The sequence below is a fragment of the Balaenoptera physalus genome (assembly GCF_965194825.1).
Source record: "Balaenoptera physalus genome assembly, chromosome: 19".
In the NCBI taxonomy this organism is placed as follows: domain Eukaryota; kingdom Metazoa; phylum Chordata; class Mammalia; order Artiodactyla; family Balaenopteridae; genus Balaenoptera; species Balaenoptera physalus.
This window is the reverse complement of record NC_138900.1, coordinates 17,799,944-17,824,484: the sequence shown is the minus strand read 5'-3', so window position 1 is coordinate 17,824,484 and position 24,541 is coordinate 17,799,944. Positions and strand designations below refer to the sequence as shown.

Sequence of the window (24,541 nt, the reverse complement as noted above, 5' to 3'; positions counted from 1 at the left end):
AAAGTGCTGGACAGAATCCCACCTCCAGGAGCAGCGAAGTGGAGAAGAGGGGAGACTCGCTGGGTAACAGATGCTGTAATGGGGCCATGAGGGCTCCATGAGGGGCGCAGTTGCCTCAAAGGCGAAGTGCCTGGGTCTTAAAGGGGCTCACCAGGAGCTTGGAGGCGGGTTGGAAACCTTCCAGGTAGAGGGATCCGCTTTTGCAATGACACCGGACTGAGGACAAGATACAAGGGGTCTGGAAATGGCGGAGGCCGCAGCTGAGGTCAAGAGGGTCGCGCGCACCGCCACTCCAGCCCACAGTGACCTGGCGTCTCGAGGCACTCGGCCTCTCCGTGAATCTCCTCTCAGGCCACCCGGGCACGGTAGCGACAGACCAGACCAAACCGCGTAGCTGGAATTACCGAGGCTGCCAAGGCGTCCGGAGCCGCCCACAGCCGTCCGAGTCTCGCGAGAGCGCGGCCTCCCCGGCCCAGCATGCACCGCGCCGCCGCCGCTGGTGCTGCCGCCGCCGCCGCAGCCTCCGCGCCGCGGTTTGAGGGCGGGAGGCTGGGGGAGGGTAGCGGAGCCGGCGCCGCCGCCATGTTGGGTCTGAGGCGGCTGCTGTAGGCGCCTACGGAGCAAGCGGGCGTGCGGAGCGGCCACAGCGGCGCGGGATCTGCCTCTCTGCTAGCGGCCGGGAGCGGCGGCGGCGCCGGCGCCATGAGCGGGGGCACCCCTTACATCGGCAGCAAGATCAGCCTTATCTCCAAGGCGGAGATCCGCTACGAGGGCATCCTCTACACTATCGACACCGAGAACTCTACCGTAGCTCTCGCCAAAGGTACGCCGGGGCGGGCCTCGGGTGTGGAGCCGGGCCGGGCGCTTGGGGTTGCCGAGCTCGGGGTTACCGACCTCCTCGCTCCCTCCATACTCCCTCCGCCGTCCTCCTGAGGGGGGCCGCCCCCTTCCCTCCCTCCGGGCCCCGGCGTCGCGGGCTGGGCCGGGCCGCGCCGCGGCCTTCCCTGGGCTGCCAGGCTTCTGCCCCAAGGTCCGCGCCGTCAATCCGGGAACTAAGGACCGGGAGCGGGGCGGGCACGGCGGCCCTGAAGTCCGAGAACGGGCCGAAGAACACGGAGATACGCGTCTTCCAACTCCTAAATTCGGTGGTTCTCTCGTCTTAGCATCAAACAAAGCCTGAGTATTCAAAGAATTTTTCCGCCTAGTCTTAGTTTAAAGTGCTGATTTGTTGATTCTCCGGCACCCATTTTCTCGCGTTCTTAATTTCAGTTCGCTGCATATCCCTCAGGTGAACTGTAAGTGATGTGCCCAAACTTTGGATTTCCTCTGCGACGCAGACGGTCTCGAAATGCCATTGGTACCATGGAGCAGATCACATCCCACTTGTCTCCTGTGTGGTATTTACCTGTTAGACCGGAATCCTTTTCCAAACCTGTTGTGCAGCCATCTCTTTAAAAATGTTTGCTGCTCTCGTTTCGGCCTTGTTTCTGGAAGCCCGAGGGGAAGAAGTGTTCAAGCTTATTCCGGGACCCTTGTTCACAAGGCAGATCTGAGTGGTCAGTGGGCGCTGACCGACCCCCGTGGAGGCTCCCTGGGACAGAGAGTTCTGGGGTCGGGGAGGAAGGTGTCCGCCCCCAAATATTTAGCATCGCCACAGTCTTGTGGGTTTTGTTTCCGTTCACACGTCTGGGCTTTAGCTCCGCCAGGAAACCAGGAAGAAAATAAACTTTAGCTCCTGATCTTAAAAGAAACCTCACAAGTTTTTGGAACACTTAGGAGAGGGAAGCAAGATAACTAAGGTATTGATAATTTTCGCAGCACATGGTAGAGTTATAGAATGAATAGCATGGTAAAGAGAGAGGTCCGGCGATAGGAAAAAAAATTTCTAAATCTATTTTTTTTAAAAAGATTAATCTTTGACCCAGGAGAGTCATTTCGCGGTATCACGCAAGTACTTAATGACATTTTTTTGGATTCTCTGGTACATCCTTTTTAATAGCACTCGTGTTGGGACAAATCTTATATCTGGGTAGGGAGCCTTAAATTATTTTATCTTAATTTTCTTTCCTCTCCCCTCCCACTGACCACCCCCCCCCCCCCGCGTGCATATTTAGCTGTATAATGTTTTAATTTTTATGACTTTGTGAAATGGTGAAAAAGGTCCTCTGAAGTTCTCGGTGAGAGTCACATACAAGCTGAAAACAGTATTTCTCATTAAAGTGGTTTAATAGCTTTTTAAAAAGGCATTGTTTTACCTAATCTGAATTTTAAGGTGTCTTGCCAGTTCCTTCACTCCTCACAAGGAAAAAAATCTGTACATTGTGAAGATTTCTAATGTATTCATTTCAGTCTTTTAAAAAAATGTGTACACTCTTTTATGCAAGAAACTAAAAAGTCTGTATTTTAATAACGATCCACATTTTTACAGATTATCCTTTTAACAGCTTCTAGGGTCAGTGAACATTTTGTTAGTCTGTAGTAGTTAAAATCATATGCAAAACATAATTTGTCCTTTTTATCATGACTTGATAAATATGTTATATAAGTACAGCAATGAAAAGATTTTTTTTAATCATTGAATTTATGTCTGTACTTATGGCTTTGATATTTAATCCCACATACATAATATATTCTTTTTTCTTAAGAAATATGAGTTATTTAATGTGTAACAGAGGTTTGGGAATTTGTGTTTGCAAAAAATTGGAGTTATCAAATCTTGATATTATTCTACCTAGCAGTATCTAATCTAAAACTACTTTATAACGGTCCAGTCAACAACCGGGCACTTATTTCAAATTTCAAAATTAGAAGTGGGGTGTTTGGTCTTAAAATTTTAGAATTTACATGACTTGTTGAGTAATTTGATATCTGAAATTCCACCTTTTTCAAAATTTGTCTGAAGAGTGGCAGTATAACAGATTGAAGCCAAAAGTTTATTCATGGATTTTAGAATACAGTATGTTTAGAATACAGTGTGTATTTGGATTTAGAGATCCTTGTTAACTCTTTTTAAACTATGGAGTGAGTTAATCTCTTTAACATTCTTAGAATTCTTTTTAAGATGTTAATTTTTTTCCCTCTAGGGAGCTGTTTTTTTTTTTTTTCTTATTGTGAAATATAACCACACATGTTGAAAAGATAAGTAGATAAAAATGAAATATTTTTAAACAAAGATCCTTGTAACTACCATCCAGGGTAAGGCAGGCATTGCCAACATCCCACAAGCCTTCCACCCCTGCATCTTCCCATCAACTACTACCCTCTTAAGCTAGATATAAATGTTATTCTGACATTCATAGTTTTATCACTTAAGTTTACATCTCTGAATGATAGAGTTTTGTCCGTGTTTGAACTTTATGTAAATGGAATCATCTTGTATATATTCATTTTGGCTTTTGTTGGGAGATAGTATTCCATCATGCATATTATATGTTTATCTATTTCTGCAGTTGTTTTGGATATTCTACAGTTGTTTAAATTGTTTACAGTTTTTGGCAATTATGAACAATGCCTTTGTGAACATTTGTGTTTGAGTTTACTGATGCATGTTTATGTAATTTTCTTTATGGTGTATACTTTGAATTGCAGGATCATGGGGATTGTGTGTCTTTATTAGATAATGACAAACGGTTTTCCAAAGTAGTTGATTACTAGTTTTTATTTCAATTATTAGTTCGGTATATGAAAGTTATAGTTGTTCCACATCCTTCAACAATAATATTTAGTATAAGGTATTTTATGTTTTAGTTCTATCCAATCTGGTGGGTATGTATTTGTACCTGGTTTTAATCTCCCTGATTACTAATGAGGTGAACACCGTTTCATATCTTGGTCATTTGGATTTCATCTTTTCGTGAAGTGCCTTTGAAATCTTTTGCCCATTTTCCTATTGAATTGCATGTTTTTTTCTAGAGTTCAGTGTTTAGACTATGAATCGTTTGCTGGATGTATCTGTTACAAGTATCTTTTCCCATTTAATGGTTTCTTTTGGTGAATGGAAGTTCTTTTAATGTAGACATGTTTATCACTCTTTTCCATTATGGCTAGTGTTTCTTTTCCTTTTTTTTTAAGGAGTTTTTCCCTATCCCAAGTCATGGAGTTACTTTGATTATCTTTTCAAAACTTTTTTATTTTGCCTTTTCGCATTTAGGTCTATAACACGCCTGTAATTAATTTTGTATATGTTGTGAGGTATTTAAATCTTTAAATTTAGTAAGGGAATCACTTGGCTTATGTGGTCCAGATTATAATTTAGATTCTTTACTTGGATACTACTTACAATTTAAATCCATCTGGAACTATAAAATACTCCTGAAATTTTGGACTAGTTCTGTTTGATGTAGTATGTAATTAGGGTGACCATATGGCCTGGTTCGCCCTGGTGGAAAGTTCTTGTTTGTGCCTGTTATTCTGGCATAATGGTTAAAACATCCCTTTTCTCTCTTGAAAATATTGCAGTTTGGATAATAAATTGTATGGTCACACTGTATATAATCAAAAGCCCGATCCCAGAGGTACTGCTGAATGGGTGATGTCTTTTATTTTCTGCTAGAGATTTCACAGACTAGCTCTAGTTCTGTAAAGTGAAATTGAGGTAAGTTTGATGAACTTTAATACTCAATCTTCTAAATCAATGTCAGGAAGTTTTAAAGGCAACCTAGAAAGACTTTAATGTAGGTCTAAGTATGTTAGTAGATAACCTGGGCTGTAGTTTGTTTCTTATAGTCTTTGTCACAGCTCTGCGTTTTTTTCTTCCTAGTACTGATCATGACCTACACATAATCATCTTTGTGTATTTGCATGTGTTTATTGTCTCCACCTTCGCTCCCCACGTAGAGTCTGAGCTTCTGGGATGAACGAATATTTATTAAATGAATGAATAAATGGAAGTTAATTAGCATTTTAGTTTATTAATCTTATAGAAGTCTCTTGGGGATATCTCCAAATTCCATGTTCACAATTGTATCTCTCTTTAAAATTAAAATACATAGGTATGTTCCCTCCCCCAACAGTAAGAAATTTTGGAGAATAGGGATATAAGAGGATAAAATCTTATGACATGATTTAAATGACATTGTTGGGGAGACAGAGTTTCACCTTATGACTCAAGCTCAATTATAATTTTCATTTAAAATTTAAGAGAAGAATCAGTTCAGGACGTTTGAGGGAATTGCAAAGTGATGACATGCATCAGTAGTTTGTGGGATACTTCCAATTGTATTTGCACCTGTGTTTGTGAATATGATGCCCAGACACATACTAGATACTGGATACCAAGAGATTTCCCACAGAATGGAAGCTTTGTGAAGGCAGAGAGTTTTGTCTCATTCATTGCTCTATCCTCAGTACCTGGAACAGTGCCTGGCACATAGCAGACCCTTGGTAAATATTTGAATAAATGAAAAGTATACTTGTAGTTATTGAAGGTTTCTAATTATGGGAATCTCAAAGTTGGAGGAAGTTAACATTTCCTATAAGCATTATATACGTAGATTTTTAAAGTATTTAAATAAAATTAAATGAAATTCTTATCTAACATATATTTAGTTAGCTGTACCTGGATAATATACCCCTCAAATGAAAACCAGGTTGCCACTGAATTAGGAAAAGAGAATTTGTGAAGAAGAATGATTATTAAGCCAGCTGCTTTTAAAATGATTTGTTTTTAAAATCAAGTGATTGGTGGAGGAATATAAAAGCGGGTAAATTGGTAATGGATTACTTCCTTACTCATCTGCTAAGTCTTGCCCATTGGCATAGCTTACCTACTTCTTGACTGTTGATTAGCCACATAGCCATAAACTTCAGAGAGTGGGAGAGTTTTGTATGATGGATGAATGCCTGTGAAGTGCTTTATTGACTTCTTGCATTCTCGCATGAGTTGGGGATCCAAATCTAGCAATTCACAAAATCACTACCTAGAACAGCAAAGATCTAGTGAAACTTAATGCTGCAGTTTCTTTTGGTCGCCCTATTTAGTGAGGTTGCCAGAACTTGGAGCCTTGGAAACAGTTTGTTGTTGTTGCATACATAGTCCGCAGAAATTCTTGGTAATTCTGGGAGTCTCGGGTCAAGTGCCAAAAACTAACTGTACATTTTCCAGTGGAGTAAAATAAGCCATGACTTTCTGAATCAGAAGTAAAGAAAACAACATAAAGCCTGAAGAAAATAATAGGAGAAGGAAGGAAATATTAAGAGTAAAGAGATCTTACCTGTGCATGACACATACCAAGAATTTTATATTTAACTCAGTGCCAAAGTAATAATAGCAGTAACTGTAGATAGTTTAGCTTGAATTTATTACTCCATGATAGAAGGTGCTTTCTATAGAAACAATTTACCTTTTATTTTCTCTATGATGCTTTAAAGTAATACTTCAGTTAGCCATTTTAAAAACTGGATATCATTGAAGTAAGTTTTTTTAATGGATAAAGTGTGAGTTAGTCTGTAAAGTATTTTATTCACAAGGATTTTATTCTAGTTTTGTGGGGTGTTCGTTTCTGAAAGAAAATGTGACCCAAAAGGCCAGTTGGAATACTTAGTAGCTCTTTGACCTTGGACAAGTAATTTAACCTTAGCTTTAACTTCATCTTTTAAATAAGGATAATAACGTCCATCTTTCAGAGTCATTCTCAGAATTAAATGAGATAATATCAAAAGTTAACTGTTTTATTGTAGGTGCTTAATAGAGAGTAGCTATCTCAGTATTATTTCCAACCACTGTCTCCATCTTTGTCTAGGTACCCCAACTCCATCAGTCATTCAGATCTATTGTAGTCTATAGTCTGTTGATCTTACTACCTTTCACTGCCCCACACTCCCCTCATAACTTTACTTCCTGCTTTAATTCCACAAGGAGTTGTTAAAGTCAGTACAGAGCATATACTGTCAATCCCCCTTTCCCTCTCCCACTTTCTTGTACAAGTGTCAGCACAGACATGCTGGCCAATTTCACTGTACATTTATGTTCACTAAGCCCAGCAGTCATGGCTACTTCCCATATATATATACTGTATTTCCATAGTCCATTCGTTCCATTTTTCTGCATGACTATTCCATTCCTTGTTTTCCTCAGACTTCCACCACCTCTTCCCCAATCTTCACTTTCAGCCTGTGAATCTTGCTTCCTATTTAATTGAGAAGAGAATAGCAAACAGAAAAGAATTTTTATCAACTCATCCCACATGTACCTAGTTACCTGCATCTGCCCCAAACCTCTCCTTTTCTCTGGTCAATATAGATAAACTGTTCTCTCTAAGGCCACCCTTCCACTTGTGCAAGATTTCATCCCTTCTTGATGATTCAAGGACATTGCTCTAGCAGTTCTCTACTCTCTCTCCCCTATGTATTCAGTTTTTCTTTCTCTACCAGATCCTTCCTGTCTACTCACAGATATGCTGTTATTTCACGCATCTTAAAAACAGCAACAACAAAAAAGCATTACTACTCTTAATGCAGTTCTTCTTTGTTATCTACTGCCCCATTTCTCTCCTTCCCTTTGCACCAAAACTCCTTGAAGGAGTTGTCTACTCAAGGTTACCAAAGACTTCCATGGTGCTAAATTCAGTGGTTGGTTCCTATTCTCAGTCTACTTGACTGACCAGCAGTATATGGCACAATTGATCTCTTCTCCTTGTAACAGTTTTTTCACTTGATGTTATCCTAGTTTTCTCTAATACCTCACTGGTTGCATCTCAGTCTCCTTTGTTGATTCTTCAACTCCTAAACCTCCAAATGTTGGAGCGTGCCAGGGCTTAGTTCGTAACTTCACTCTCTTGTTCTCTCTCTCCTCTCTCTTTTTTCTTTTATGTTGTTTACAAATTATTTCCTTATTTTATCATCTGCACTCTTTTCTTGATGATTTTATCCAGTTCATGACTTCAAATACTATCTATAGATTACTGTTATTTCCAACCTGTACCCCTCCTCTGAACTCCTGACTTGTATATCCATCTGCCTCCTTAACATCTCCACCTGGAGGGATGTCTACTAGGCATCTCCCATTCAGCATGTCCCAAACCTGTTTCTCCATCTAATCGAATGACAACTTATTCTTTTAGTTGGTAAGATCAAAAACCTTTGAGTCATCCTTAATTTCTCTGCCTCTCACAGCTCATACGTGTTTCTGACCCTGTCAGCTCTAATTTTAAAATATATGCAGAATTTTACTTCTTACGACCTCTACTGCTTTACTCTGTTCCATTATCTCTCACCAGTCTATTCAGAGACATTCAGGGATTCCTGTTTCTTGTTTACAAGTTGACCTCTTAGTTGACTCTCTTTTTCCCCCAGTATTGCTTAAGTGCATCTTTGTCATTAAAAAAAAGTGCAGGGTGCAGGGGGTGATGTGTGGGTGGCAAATTTTCTTAGTGAGCCTATGTTTTTGTTGATTACTTGATTGGCTGGCTATATTGTTACAAATTCAGAATTTTTTTTCTATGGAACTTTGAAGTTACTGGAATGTTGTGTTCTCACATGCTGGTGTTGCTGATGCCAGTCTGATTCTGTCACTTTTCTCTCTGGAAGCTTTATTTCTGGAGTTAAGAAATGTTGCCACACTGGTATGTTTTTTTCCTGAGTGGTTCTCTGTGAATCTTGTAAATCTTGAAAAAAAAAATCTTTTTTTTTTTTTTTAATTGGGGTATAGTTGTTTTACGATGCTGTGTTAGTTTCTACTGTACAGCGAAGTGGAGTTCCCTGTGCTATACAGCAGGTTCTTATTAGTTATCTATTTTATACATATTAGTGTATGTATGTCAATCCCAATCTCCCAATTCATCCCACCCCTCCAACCACCGCTTTCCCCCCTTGGTGCCCATACATTTGCTCTCTACATCTGTGTCTCTATTTCTGCCTTGCAAACCGGTTCATCTGTACCATAATAAATTTACTGTAACCTAATAAATTTACTCTCTCTGTCTGACTCTCAGATTAGTTTCTCTTTCACCCCGGTTTTTTTTTGTTGTTTTGTTTTTTCATTCCTATTGGATACATTTATTTTTAATTAATTAATTTGCTCTTTGAAATATTTTTATATCTCTGTCTGTGGGTTATATGTTTGGAAGATTAAAATAGAAAAACCAACCACAAGGAAGAATGCCCAAAGCAAGCTTAGAGAGTCAAGATTAAATTTAGACTGCAGATTGGACATGCTTTTACTTTTTCTTCCTGTTTATAAGTCCTACTAAAACTACATGAGAAGGCCTTTTTTTAAAGACATAAACCCATAAAGGACAAAGTAGATTTGGAAAGGAGACAACAGCAACAAAATTTTGGAGGCTGAAAAACAAATGGATGAGTTTAATGTCTTCTTAGCAGAATTTAGAAAGCTGCAGACTAAGTAGGCAGTGGGTAAAGCCAAGAAGTAAACCTGATTTGCACCCAAACTCCTAAAAGTCTCAGGAATTGGCATCATTATGTGCAATGGAAACAAGGACTATAGTAATTGGGTAAGACAGAGGTAAAAACTGGAAGATTAACTTAAAATTTGTTTCAACAGTGGTCAGATTTCCAAAGCCCCTTTTGCATTTTACACAACTGGATAGCCATTCCTTTCCAACCCTGGTGCTCTCTGGTGAGGGTAAACTAGAGGTTCTGGAGAAACCTTAGCACATATAGGAGCAGAGGTACCTACCACACTAAAGACAGCATGGAGCACATGGGGCATAAGGGAAGCTTGTATCTGCCTGGTGCTTATTATATCCATTCAAGAGAATTACTGAGTGCCTACTATGACTATATGTTAAACACTATGCTAGGTGCTAGTAAACAAAAGAGAGCAACAGAGACAAGGTTCTTGAGGACCCAGCAGCTAAGTTAGGGCCTGACAGATAGTCACAATTAGCCACATGAAGAGGATATCTAGGAAGAAGTGTCCAATCCTTGGTCACAGGGAGTTTGCAGTCTGTCAGGGAAGTGAACACAGAGACAACTACAGCACAAAGTCCAAGACTTATCCTGACCCACAACACCTTGCAACTCACCTAAGGTAGAACCACACTAGTTGTCACTTAGGTCTTCAGATCAGTCAAGTTCCTTCAAATTTGGGGCCTTTTCACAAGGTTCTCTTGACTGGAATGTTCTTCCCTTACTCCTTACATGGCTGTTGAAGAAATGGGACAAAGCAACAGATTGAGAATGAAGTCACAAACGAAAGAGAAGGACTGACCGCTCTGGAAGGCTCAAGTCCCAATGAAAATGTGTCAGATAACAGACTCAAGCACTTCGTCCCCTTTTATTTTGCTTCCACTGCCACATTTATCTTTGCTTATTCCATTTGTCATTTGAATGGCATGCGAACAAGTCTTAGTTTTCTTGTTGGATTGTAAGGAGCCACGGAAAGTTTTTAGCCAATAAAGTGATGTGTCAGAGTCCAGCTTTAGGAAGTTTATGCTGACAGCATTGTGCAAAAATTGGGGGTGAGGGACAACATGAGCAGACAATAGTGAGTTCAGTTGGAATATTTTAAGCGTTTGGGAAAGAAGAAATACAGACCTAAACTAGTTAAAATAGAGAAGAAAGAGCAAGTACATGAGAAATTAGGAGAATGGGTTGGCCTTTAAAGAATTGAACAAGGAACAGGGAGGAATTGAATGATGGTACCTATAATGGTTCCTATTGACCAAAATTGGAAATGGATCAGGAGGGAATCAGGTTTATACTCCTAGATTCTGCTTGAGTATCACCACCCCTGCAAAGCCTGCCTTGATTACCCTAGTCAGGGAGTGTTCATTGCATCTTCTGTGTTCGTGTTTTACCTTCTATTTTCTTTTTGTGCTTATCAAGCTTTTCTTATTTATCATTACTAGACCTCAGCATCTTTCCCCCCCTTGTGTCCCTTGTGCATAGCAAATTAACTGTTGTTCACATAAAGAATTATTATTTCTGAAAATTCTCCTTGGTCAGAAAATGTGTGGTTGAACTTGACATTTAATAGGAAAAGACAGTATGATAAATTAAGACAGTATTGAGAATATTTTATTCTCTCAGATTAGTAATAATAAGTATAAACAAATTTTCTTTTGCCATCCTGTGCTTTATAGAAATGTTTCAGGATCTACAATTTCAAAGAGGTCCTTATTTATGTGTTTTGCATTATTACTGTTGTTTTGCATCACCATCTAAATTTTCAAATTGCTTTCTGGTTTTAGAATTCTCTCCATGGCACTCTTTCTAAATTCTTATTCTCACTAGTCGTTATTCCCTTAAGCTCAGTCTGAAATTCTCATGGTTGAGCAAAGATACGTCTGAGTAAATCTGCATGTATTAGTAATCCAACAGGAGGAAGCAAGTGAAGTTGCAAATAAGACTGAGCAAGGTCTCAAACCTATAATCGTGGAAGATGACATTGGGTTAAAAGAAATGTATGGGTCTTACTTCCCCCAAGACTGCAAGGAAGAGGGGAGAAGATGAGTGAAGATAATGAAATGTATTAATGAAAAAGACAAGATCATTTGGAGTCTTTTTAGTCAAACAGGAGTTTACTTTCACTTTTAGAATTAAGTGATAAGGAGTTGGTTTTAAGAATATGTTTGAAAAGGTGAGAGGAAAGTCATCTGGGCCGTGAACTCTGTTATCTTAGGGTCACCAGTGACTGGCATGTGACAGCGCTGAGGAGATTGAGAATATTGCGGAGAGGTCAGTAGTAATGTCTCTATTAGGGATGACAAGTATGTAGTTGGTACAGGAAGAGATTACAGAGGCTGGGGACAGATTTTTTTTTTTTTAATAAATTTATTTATTTATTTATTTTTGGCTGTGTTGGGTCTTTGTTTCTGTGTGAGGGCTTTCTCTAGTTGCGGCAAGCGGGGGCCACTCTTCATCGCGGTGTGCGGGCCTCTCACTGTCGCGGCCTCTCCCGTTGCGGAGCACAGGCTCCAGACGCCCAGGCTCAGTAGTTTTGGCTCACGGGCCCAGTTGCTCCGCGGCATGTGGGATCCACCCAGACCAGGGCTTGAACCCGTGTCCGCTGCATTGGCAGGCAGACTCTCAACCACTGCGCCACCAGGGAAGCCCCGGGACAGATGTTTTTATTCGGCGCAATAATATTCCCTAATAGAAGGAAAGTAGTGTGAAGAATGGACCAAAGGAGAAAGTGCAGGTGTGCAGAAAGCGGAGGTTTGTGGTGACAGGCTGTGATGTGATTCAAAGACCAGGCCTGTGGAATCTTATTTTTTAAAGCTCCCCACCCAAGTAAAAAAAATCTAGAGCCTGCTTACTACTGTCCCACTGTCAGGGTCTGTGCAGGGTAGTACGTTGTAGAAGAGATAGCTTGATGAGTGAAGATCTTTTAATATTTAAATAATTAAACCTTGTATTAAACCCTTATATAACAGCTATTCCAAATATATAGTATCTCAAATAGTTTCAGCAAAAGTTTATATATGATATTGGATTTGCACCAAGAACTGTACTTAAGGATAAATATCAGAAGGAGAAGAAAAATACCAAGTACAGCTTTTAAATCCATGTGCTATTTTTTCTGTTTGCCCATCCTATTGATGTCCAGCTATTACTTTTCGCTGTAAGTAGTCATTTTCCCATTTTATTCTAAGTAGGTTTATTGTGTAACTTAATTCAATTCCTTTGGTATTAAACAATGCTCAGCAATTTTGGAAATAGCTTACTTCGTAGCTTTTTCCACTGTGGAATTTATTCAAGAAATATTCAAAATCAAAACTACAATGAGGTATCACCTCACACCAGTCAGAATGGCCATCATCAAAAAATCTACAAACAATAAATGCTGGAGAGGGTGTGGAGAACAGGGAACCCTCCTGCACAGTTGGTGGGAATGTAAATTTATACAGCCACTATGAAGAACAGTATGGAGGTTCCTTAAGAAACTAAAAATAGAACTACCATACAAACCAGCAATCCCAGTACTGGGCATATACCCTGAGAAAACCATAATTCAAAAAGAGTCATGTACCACAGTGTTCATTGCAGCTCTGTTTACAATACCCAGGACATGGAAGCAACCTAAGTGTCCATCGACAGATGAATGGATAAAGAAGATGTGGCACATATATACAATGGAATATTACTCAGCCATAAAAAGAAACGAAACTGAGTTATTTGTAGTGAGGTGGATGGACCTAGAGTCTGTCATACAGAGTGGAGTAAGTCAGAAAGAGAAAAACAAATACTGTATGCTAACACATATATATGGAATCTAAAAAAAAAAAAAAAAAAAGGTTATGAAGAACCTAGGGGCAGGATGGGAATAAAGACACACACATAGAGAATGGACTTGAGGACACAGGGAGGGGGAAGGGTAAGCTGGGACGAAGTGAGAGAGTGGCATTGACATATATACACTACCAAATGTAAAATAGATAGCTAGGGGCTTCCCTGGTGGCGCAGTGGTTGAGAATCTGCCTGCCAATGCAGGGGACACGGGTTCAAGCCCTGGTCTGGGAAGATCCCACATGCCGCGGAGCAACTGGGCCCATGAGCCACAACTACTGAGCCTGTGCGTCTGGAGCCTGTGCTCTGCAACAAGAGAGGCCGCGACAGTGAGAGGCCCGCGCACCGCGATGAAGAGTGGCCCCCACTCACCACAACTAGAGAAAGCCCTCGCACAGAAACGAAGACCCAACACAGCCAAAAATAAATAAATAAATAAATAAATTTATTTAAAAAAAAAATAGATAGCTAGTGGGAAGCAGCCGCATAGCACAGGGAGATCAGCTAGGTGGTTTGTGTCCACCTAGAGGGGTGGGATAGGGAGGGTGGGAGGGAGATGCAAGAGGGAGGAGATATGGGAATATATGTACACATAGCCGATTCACTTTGTTATGCAGCAGAAACTAACACACCATTGTAAAGCAATTATACTCCAATAAAGATGTTTAAAAAAAAAAGAAATATTCAAATGTCAGCAATTTGTAGGGCGCTGTGTTAGATACTTTGGTAGTTGCAAAGATACAGATCTTTGTCCTGAAGATCTTTCACTTTTAGAAGAGGTAGGTATATCCAATGGTAGAATACCGTGTGATTTTTAGAGGAAGATGTGTTACTTCCATCTGGGAATATTACTGGTGGAGTTGTGTGATGGCTAGTGTTGTGTCAATTTGGCTGGGCCACAGTGCCCAGATATTTGGTCAGATATTCTGGACCTTTCTGAAGGTGTTATTTTTTTTTTTTTAATAATGCTATTTATTTTATTTATTTATTTATGACTGTGTTGGGTCTCTTAGTTTTCGTGTGAGGGCTTTCTCTAGTTGCGGCAAGTGGGGGCCACTCTTCATCGCGGTGCGGGGGCCGCTCTTCATTGCGGTGCGCGGGCCTTTCGGTATCACAGCCCCTCCCGTTGCGGGGCACAGGCTCCAGACGCGCAGGCTCAGTAGTTGTGGCTCACGGGCCTAGTTGCTCCGCGGCATGTGGGATCTTCCCAGACCAGGGCTCGAACCCGTGTCCCCTGCATTAGCAGGCAGATTCTCAACCACTGCGCCACCAGGGAAGCCCTGAAGGTGTTTTTTGAGCCAGATTAATATTTAAATTACCGGACTTTAAAGTAAAGCATATTTACTCTCCATGATGTGGGACGTGGGTGGGCCTCATCCAGTCAAGTTGAAGGCCCTAATAGAACAAAGACTGACCTCCTCTGAGCAAGAAGGAATTCTGCCAGCAGACCACCTTTGGACTCAAACACAACTCTTCTCCAGGTCTCCAGCCTGCTGGCCTACTTTGCACATTTTGGATTTTCACATGAGCCCAATTTCTTAAAATAAATCTCTCTTTGTCTGTTTGTATACGTGCATCCTGTTGGTTCTGTTTCTCTGGAGAACCATGATGAATACAAGTAGTATCCAAGCTGAAACTTAGGATAGGTCAGATGTGGGGAGGAGCTTTGGTAGAGGACAGAAAACCTGCTCCGTGTATGGAGAATAATGAGCTTGGTTGGAACTTAAGTTTGGGTAAGTGTCTGGGACCAGGTCTTACAACTGATACTTGACAGGAGTTTTAACTTTAAAACTACATCATGGGGCTTCCCTGGTGGCGCAGTGGTTAAGAATCCGCGTGCCAATGCAGGGGACACGGGTTCGAACCCTGGTCTGGGGAGATACCACATGCCGCAGAGCAACTAAGCCCATGTGTCACAGCTGATGAGCCTGGGCTCTAGAGCCAGTGCGCCACAACTACTGAAGCCCATGTGCCTAGAGCCCGTGCTCTGCAACAGGAGAAGCCACCGCAGTGAGAAGCCCTCGCACTGCAACAAAGAGTAGCCCCTGCTCACCGCAACTAGAGAAAGCCTGCGCGCAGCAACGAAGACCTAACGCAGCCAAAAATAAATAAATTTAATTAATTAATTAAAAAATAATTTTTAAAAAAACTACAGTATAAATGTTATTCTAGATTTCCATTTGAACTTAGCCTTACTTTCGCAACTAACTTTTGGACATTTCTTGAATAATTCAACCTTTTGTTTATTGCTCTCCCATTTTAGTATTCAACAGACTTATTTTTCTTCTTCATCAATCAGTATTAGAGCCTAATTTATAATTTTTAGTTTGTGTCCAAAAGTTAAGGCTTGGGACTTCCCTGGTTAAGTGGTTAAGACTGCGCCTTCCATTGCAGGGGGTGCAGGTTCAATCCCTGGTCAGGGAGCTAAGATCCCACATGCCTCGGGGCTGAAAAACCAAAACATAAAGCAGAAGCAATATTGTAACAAATTCAATAAAGACTTTAAAAAAAAAGTTAAGGCTTTTGGAAAATACTAATGTTATTTTGAGGATGGTAACCATACTTAACTATGGATGTATTTATCATTTAAACTTAGAAAGCTTGGGTATTTTATAATGGAGGTATTGTATTGGGAATTTGGTCACTATAGCTCTTCCCTGTAGTCATGTACTATGACTGTGGGTATGGGTATTAATATACTGTTAACCGGGTTTGACAGTGTGATATTTGAACTTGCCTTGATTTAGAGATAGAGATATTTTAGGTAAATGATTTTGCCAGAACTTTGACCCTATCTCTTTTTTTTAAAAAAGAGTATCATGGTATACATTTTTATTAATAAATCTTTGCTATTTATAGCCAGAGTGGGGAATTGATTATATTCTTTTAAGACTAATAGAAAAAAAAAGTATTTTCCCTACTTCCCCCTCTTTTGAACACTGGCCTAAAATTTGTTCTTTTCTAGTTTGGGGAATAAGAAAAACTAGAATACTTATTAAAACAAGGTAACAACATGATGAAGTTGAGAATATAGAGGACAACCACCCCTAGTTTTAACATTCTGATCCAACTATTATTATCATTTTATGGATTCTCTTACCAGCTATATTTGTGGGGGGGGGTTTGTTTTTGTTTTTGTTTTGTCTCACTGCGTGGCATGTGGGATCTTAGTTTCCGTACCAGGAAGACCAGGGCTTGAACCCGTGCCCCCTGCAGTGGAAGTGCAGAGTCTTAACCACTGGACTGCCAGTGAAGTCCCTGTGTATGTTATTGATGTGAAATTCATATAACATACAAATAACCATTATAAAGTGTATGATTCAGTGGTATTTAGTCTAGTCACAGTGTTGTGTAACCACTACCTCTACCTTGGGAAAATACCACTTACGCATTAAGTAATTCCCTCTCCATTTCCCCGCCTTTCCTCAATAACCACTAATCTGCTTTCTGTCTCTCTGGCTTTTCCTATTCTGGATATATTATGTAAAAGGGATTGTATAATAGGTGACTTTTGTGTCTGTCTTCTTTCACGTAGCATAATGCTTTGGAGCTTCTTTCTAGCTGTAACATGTATCAGCATTTTGTTCCTTTTTATGGCTGGATAATACTCGTTCGTGTGTGTGTGTGTGTGTGTGTAAAAAACACAATTTGTTTATCTGTTCATCTGTTGATGGGCATTTGGGTTGTTTCCAACTTTTGACTATTATGAATAATGCTACTTGAAACATTCATTTCTGTGTGGACATAGGTTTTTTATATATATGAGTGAAATTGCTGAGTCATTTGGTTGTTATATGTTTAGTTTTTTGAGGAACCACCAAGCTATTTTCCACAGCAGCTGCACCATTTCACATTTCTACCAGCAGTGTGCAAGGATTCCTATTTCTCCACATCCTCGTCAATATTTGTTATTTTCTGATTTTATTATTAAAGCCCTCCTAGTTGTTGTGAAGTGGTATTTCATGTTGGTTTTGATTTGCATTTCCATAATGACTTAGGATATTAAACATCTTTTCATGAGCTTGTTGGCTATTTGTATATCTTCTTTTGAGAAGTGTCTCCAAGTTTTTGCTCATTTTTAATTGGATTGTTTGTCTTTAACAATTTGTTGAGTTCTTTATATATTCTACATATTAAGCACTTATATATGACTTGCAAACATTTCTCTTATTTCATAGCTTGTCTTTTAATATTCTTAATACTGTTTAAGAAGGGGTTTAATTTTTATGAAGGGTTTAATTTTTATGAAGTCCAATTCATCTGTTTTTTTCTTTTGTTACTGTTGCTTTTAGTGTCAAATCTAAGAATCCATTGTCAAATTCAGGGTCATAAAGATTACTCCTGACTGAGCTCTGACCGCCACAGCAACAGTCAGCTCTACCCACCACCAGAGCCTCCCATCAAGCCTCTTAGATAGCCTCAACCACCAGAGGGCAGACAGCAGAAGCAAGAAAAACTACAATCCTGCAGCCTGTGGACCAAAAACCACAGTTACAGAAAGATAGACAAGATGAAAAGGCAGAGGGCTTTGTACCAAATGAAGGAACAAGAAAAAACCCCAGAAAAACAACTAAATGAAGTGGAGATAGGCAACCTTCCAGAGAAAGAATTCAGAATAATGATAGTGAAGATGATCCAGGACCTCGGAATAAGAATGGAGGCAAAGATTGAGAAGATGCAAGAAATGATTAACAAAGACCTAGAAGAATTAAAGAACAAACAAACAGAGATGACCAATACAATAACTGAAATGAAAACTACACTAGAAGGAATCAATAGCAGAGTAACTGAGGCAGAAGAACGGATAAGTGACCTGGAACACAGAATGGTGGAATTCACTGCTGCGGAACAGACTAAAGAAAAAAGAATGAAAAGAAATGAAGACAGCCTAAGAGACCTCTGGGACAACATTAAACGCAACAACATTCGCATTATAGGGGTCCCAGAAGGAGAAGAGAGAGAGAAAGGACCAGAGAAAATATTTGAAGAGATCATAGTCGAAAACTTCCCTAACATGGGAAAGGAAATAGCCACCCAAGTCCAGGAAGCACAGAGAGTCCCATACAGGATAAACCCAAGGAGAAACACGCCAAGACACATAGTAATCAAATTGGCAAAAATTAAAGACAAAGAAAAATTATTGAAAGCAGCAAGGGAAAAACGACAAATAACATACAAGGGAACTCCCATAAGGTTAACAGCTGATTTCTCAGCAGAAACTCTGCAAGCCAGAAGGGAGTGGCATGATATACTTAAAGTGATGAAAGGGAAGAACCTACAACCAAGATTACTCTACCTGGCAAGGATCTCATTTAGATTTGATGGAGAAATCAAAAGCTTTAGAGACAAGCAAAAGCTAAGAGAATTCAGCACCACCAAACCAGCTCTACAACAAATGCTAAAGGAACTTCTCTAAGTGGAAAACACAAGAGAAGAAAAGGACCTACAAAAACAAACCCAAAACAATTAAGAAAATGGTCATAGGAACATACATATTGATAATTACCTTAAACGTGAATGGATTAAATGCCCCAACCAAAAGACATAGACTGGCTGAATGGATACAAAAGCAAGACCCATATATATGCTGTCTACAAGAGACCCACTTCAGACCTAGGGACACATACAGACTGAAAGTGAGGGGATGGAAAAAGATATTCCATGCAAATGGAAATCAAAAGAAAGCTGGAGTAGCAATACTCATATCAGGTAAAATAGACTTTAAAATAAAGAATGTTACAAGAGACAAGGAAGGACACTACATAATGATCAAGGGATCAATCCAAGAAGAAGATATAACAATTATAAATATATATGCACCCAACACAGGAGCACCTCAATACATAAGGCAACTGCTAACAGCTATAAAAGAGGAAATTGACAGTAACACAATCATAGTGGGGGACTTTAACACCTCACTTACACCAATGGACAGATCATCCAAAATGAAAATAAATAAGGAAACAGAAGCTTTAAATGACACAATAGACCAGATAGATTTAATTGATATATATAGGACATTCCATCCAAAAACAGCAGATTACACGTTCTTCTCAAGTGCGCATGGAACATTCTCCAGGATAGATCACATCTTGGGTCACAAATCAAGCCTCAGTAAATTTAAGAAAATTGAAATCATATCAAGCATCTTTTCTGACCACAACGCTAGGAGATTAGAAATGAATTACAGGGAAAAAAACGTAAAAAAGACAAACACATGGAGGCTAAACAATACGTTACTAAATAACCAAGAGATCACTGAAGAAATCAAAGAGGAAATAAAAAAATACCTAGAGACAAATGACAATGAAAACACGACGACCCAAAGCCTATGGGATGCAGTGAAAGCAGTTCTAAGAGGGAAGTTTATAGCTATACAAGCCTACCTAAAGAAACAAGAAAAATCTCAAGTAAACAATCTAACCTTACACCTAAAGAAACTAGAGAAAGAAGAACAAACAAAACCCAAAGTTAGCAGAAGGAAAGAAATCATAAAGATCAGAGCAGAAATAAATGAAATAGAAACAAAGAAAACAATAGCAAAGATCAATAAAACTAAAAGCTGGTTGTTTGAGAAGATAAACCTAATTGATAAGCCATTAGCCAGACTCATCAAGAAAAATAGGGAGAGGACTCAAATCAATAAAATCAGAAATGAAAAAGGAGAAGTTACAACAGACACCGCAGAAATACAAAGCATCCTAAGAGACTACTACAAGCAACTTTATGCCAATAAAATGGACAACCTGGAAGAAATGGACAAATTTTTAGAAAGGTATAACTTTCCAAGACTGCACCAGGAAGAAACAGAAAATATGAACAGACCAATCACAAGTAATGAAATTGAAACTGTGATTAAAAATCTTCCGACAAACAAAAGTCCAGGACCAGATGGCTTCACAGGTGAATTCTATCAAACATTTAGAGAAGAGCTAACACCTATCCTTCTCAAACTCTTCCAAAAAATTGCAGAGGAAGGAACACTCCCAAACTCGTTCTATGAGGCCACCATCACCCTGATACCAAAACCAGACAAAGACACTACAAAAAAAGAAAATTACAGACCAATATCACTGATGAATATAGATGCAAAGATCTTCAACAAAATACTAGCAAACAGAATCCAACAACACATTAAAAGGATCATACACCACGATCAAGTGGGATTTATCCCAGGGATGCAAGGATTCTTCAATATACGCAAATCAATCAATGTGATACACCATATTAACAAATTGAAGAATAAAAACCATATGATCATCTCAATAGATGCAGAAAAAGCTTTTGACAAAATTCAACACCCATTTATGATAAAAACTCTCCAGAAAGTGGGCATAGAGGGAACCTACCTCAACATAATAAAGGCCATATATGACAAACCCACAGCAAACATCATTCTCAAAAAAAAAAAAAAAAAAAAGATTACTCCTATGTTCTCTTAATATTTTCATAGTTTTGGCTCTTATATTTAGGTCATTGACCCACTAAAAGAAAAATTCTGTGTTTCTCCTCCATTCTGGCTTCCAAATTGTGGTGGGGGGGGGAGTGTTTCCCACATCAATCAATTCTCCAACCCCTTGGGCACCAACTGGGTGTCCTACAATTTAACTCAATTCTGACACTGTCTATCTGAAGTTAGTGTCAGATACCACAGGTTAAAGGCTCAGTTCCATAAGACTTCCCCCCACCCACTCCCCACACCAGTCTCAAGTCCCAGCTTGTGACCTGTATTTTTAACCAACTGGTTATAAATTGGGGGTTTCCACAACCCCTTCCTTGGTTTGATCATTTGCTAGAACAGTGCACAGAACTCAGGAAAACAGTTTACTTATTAGATTACTCGTTTATTATAAAAGGATACAACTCAGGAACAGCTGGATGAAAGAGATGTATAAGGCAAAATATGGGAAGTAGTGCCGAGCTTCCGTTCCTTCTGTAGGCACATCACCCAGCACCTCCACATCTTTACCAACCAGGGAGCTCTCCAAACCCCATAGTTTACAGATTTTTATGGAGGCTTCATCACATAGGCGTGATCAATTATTAACTCAATCCCAAGTCCCTCTTCCCTCCTTAGAGGGTGAGAGGTGAGGCTGAAAGTTTCAAGCTCCTTATCATAGCTTCGTCTTTCTGATGTCCAGCCCCCTTCCTGAAGCTACGCAGGAGATCACCAAGAGTCTCCTCATTAGAACAAAAGATGCTCTGATATCACCCAGGAAATTCCAAGAGATTTAGGAGCTCTATGTCAGAAGCCAGGGTCAAAGACCAAACATAAGAACAAAAGATGCTCTTAGTACCTTTGTCTCTTAAGAAATTACAGAAGTTTTAGGCACTCTGGCCAGGAGCTAGAGACAAAGACATACATATATATATATATATATATATATATATATATATATATATATATATATATATATATATATTTCTTACCATATCTTAATATCACACCCACTTAGGGATAATTTTTGTATATGGAGTAAGGTACGATTTCACCCTTATTCTTTCACATTTGGTTATCCAGTTGTCCCAGAACATTTTTTGAAGAGACTGTTCTATTATCCCTGTTGAACAGTCTTGGACCCTTGTCTAAAATTAATTGATCATAGATGTTTGGGTTTATTTCTGGACTCTGTATTCCATCCCATAAATCTATATGTCTGTCATTATGCCAGTACCACACTATTTTGACTACTGTAGCTTTGTAGTAGTTTTTGAAATCAGGACGTATGAGTCCTCCAGTGTTTTCAAAATTCTTTTGTCTATTCAGGCTCCCTTGAAGTTCCATATAAATTTGAGAATTAGCTTTTCCATTTCTGGGGGAAGGGGGAAGGCCATTGTAATTTTGATAGAGACTGCACTGAATCTGTAGATCACTTTGGGGAGCATTGTAATCTTAAGTCTTCTAATCCATGAACCTGGGATGACTTTCTGTTTATTTAGGTCTGCAATTTCTTTCAGCAACATTTTGTAATTGTTAGTGTACAAGTTTTTTACCTCCTTGGTTAAATTTATTCTTAGATATTTTATTCCTTTGGATGCTGTTGTAAGTGGGGTTGTTTTCTTAGTTTCTTTTTTGGATTGGTCATTGTTGGTAGGTAGAAACACGGCTGATTTTTGTGCTGATGTTGTACCTGTAACTTTGCTGACTTCATTTATTAGCTCTAGTAGTTTTTTTAAAAATAGATTTTATGGACTTTTCTATATATGGAATCGTGTCATCTGCAAAAAGAGTTTTACTTCTTTCTTATTTGGATGCCTTTTATTTCTTTTTCTTGCCTAATTGTGCCGGCTAAGACTTCTAGTACATTGCTGTATAGCAGTGGTTAAAGTGAACATCCTTGTCTTGTTTCTGTTCTTAGGGGAATGTTTTCTGTCTTTCACCATTGAATGTGATGTTAGCTGTGGGTTTTTCATATATGCCCTTTATCATGTAAAGTAAGTTTTCTTCTTTTCCTAGTTGGCTAAGTGTTTTTACCATGAAAGGGTGTTAAATTTAACAACTGCTTTTCCTGTATCTATTGCAGTAAACCTGTGGGGTTCCCCCCTACCTTGGTCTATTAATGTGGCATATTACATTGAATTTTTTTGTGTGTTAAACCACCCTTGCATTCTTAGAATAAAATCCCAGTTGTTCATGGTTTATAGTCCTTTTAATGTACTGCTGGATTCAGCCTGCCAGTATTTTGTTGAGGGTTTTTGTGTCTGTATTCATAAGAGATATTGGTCTGTAGTTTTCTTACAGTATCTTTGTCTGACCCTGGTATCAGGGTAATGCTGGCCTCATAGAATGTGTTAGGAAGTGTTCCCTTTTCTTCTGTTTTTTTGGAGGAGTTTGAGTAGGATTGATGTTAAAATGTTCAGTAAAATTCACCAGTGAAACTGGACCTGGTTCTTTGTTTGGAGGTTTTTGATTACTGGTCCAGTCTCTTGTTGGACCTGTTAAAGATCTGTTGAGATTTTCTATTTCTTCTTGAGTCAGTTTTAGTAATTTGTATGTTTCTGGGAATTTTTCTTTTTTGTCTAGATTATCTATTTTGTTGGCATACATTGTCTGCAGTATTCTCCTGAGTCTTTTTAATCTCTATAAGGTTGGTAGTAACGTCCTTGCTTTCATCTGATTTTAGTTATTTACATCTGCTCATCTTTTTCTTTAGTCAGTCTAGTCTAGCTTAAGGTTTGTCTGTTTTGTTGATCTTTTCAAAGAACCAATTTTTGGCTTTGATGATTCTGTTTTTCTGTTCTCTATGTTGTTCATCTCAGCCCTAATCCAGTATAATTTCCTTCCTTCCTTCTGCTGGATTTGGGTTTAGTTTGCTCTTTTTCTAGTTTCTTAATAAAGTTGATTTGAGATTCTTTTAATATAGCATTTATAAATTTCCTGCTTGAGTATGGCATTCTCTATATCCCCTAATTTTGGCAGGTGGTATTTTCTTTTTCATTTGTCTTCAGATTTTTCTTAATTTCCCTGGTGCTTTCTTCTTTGACTTATTGGTTCTTTAAGAGTCAGTTTAATTCACACGTACTTGTGAATTTTCCAGTTTCCCTTCTATTATTAATTTCTAGCTTCATTCCACTGTGTTCAGAGAGAATGCTTCATAAAATTCGATCCTTTTCAATTTATTGAGAGTTGGTTTTGACCTAAAATTTGGTCTGTCCTGAAAAATGTTCCATGTGCCATTTAGAATAATGTACATTCTGCTGTTGTTGAGGGGGAAAGGATATGCTAACTCTTCTAAATGCCTTCACCAGCACTACTAGGGAAGCCACTTGTGCCCTGCCCTTGAGAGTTGAAAAATGGCCAGCCTCTGTGCTGGCCCCTCAGTGAATTTTCAGGCAGATCATGTCATACAGCCCTAATTTTTTGGAGGACAGGATCCCTGTTGCCCACCTGGCATCAGCAAGCTGCACCAGAAACATGGGCCACTGTCCCCAAAGCTGCCCTTTACAGAGATGGGAGATGATGAATGGTAATAACCAGCCACTCTGCAAAATGCCAAAATTCACCAAAGGTTACTGGCCTCTTTCTTCATTAGGTGCTCCCTTGGATGCTACAGGCATTTGACTAGATTCCATAGTTCCAAAAAGGTTAATTCAGACTGTTTGCCAGCCCAATAGTTGTTTGGGTGGAGGGACCGATTCCTGGATCTTCCTACTCTACCATCTTCCATGATGTCACTCACATATATGTTTTTATTTTAGACAGTTGTAATCTTTTGAAAATAATATTTTTATAATCTGCCTCATACATAGCATGTTTAATGTTATTGTATATTTACCTAATATACAATATATTATTGTATATCAAATATATTATTTGATGTTACAAATAATATAGCAGTCTATTTTGAAAAAG

The 24,541-nt window shown here is 39.2% G+C and overlaps 1 protein-coding gene and 1 long non-coding RNA gene across 12 annotated transcripts in view; both read left to right on the top strand.

The window, feature by feature from the left end:
• The first annotated feature begins 534 nt into the window (after positions 1–534).
• Positions 535–24,541, top strand: part of LSM14A (LSM14A mRNA processing body assembly factor) — a 56,115-nt gene continuing 32,108 nt past the window's right edge. For 2 of the 11 annotated variants that reach the window (XM_082437894.1, XM_082437895.1), the window contains exon 1: positions 540–823. In XM_082437894.1, coding sequence (XP_082294020.1) covers positions 703–823 — 121 coding nt within the window. In that variant the 5' untranslated portion in view covers positions 540–702. Of the gene's footprint in view, positions 824–24,541 lie in introns of all 11 variants that reach the window. The other 9 variants (XM_082437899.1, XM_082437896.1, XM_082437890.1 and 6 more) reach the window with 7 other exon arrangements.
• Positions 14,054–16,820, top strand: LOC309648824. Its single transcript, XR_014256824.1, has 2 exons — positions 14,054–14,130; positions 14,475–16,820. It is a non-coding gene; the product is annotated as an uncharacterized lncRNA (long non-coding RNA).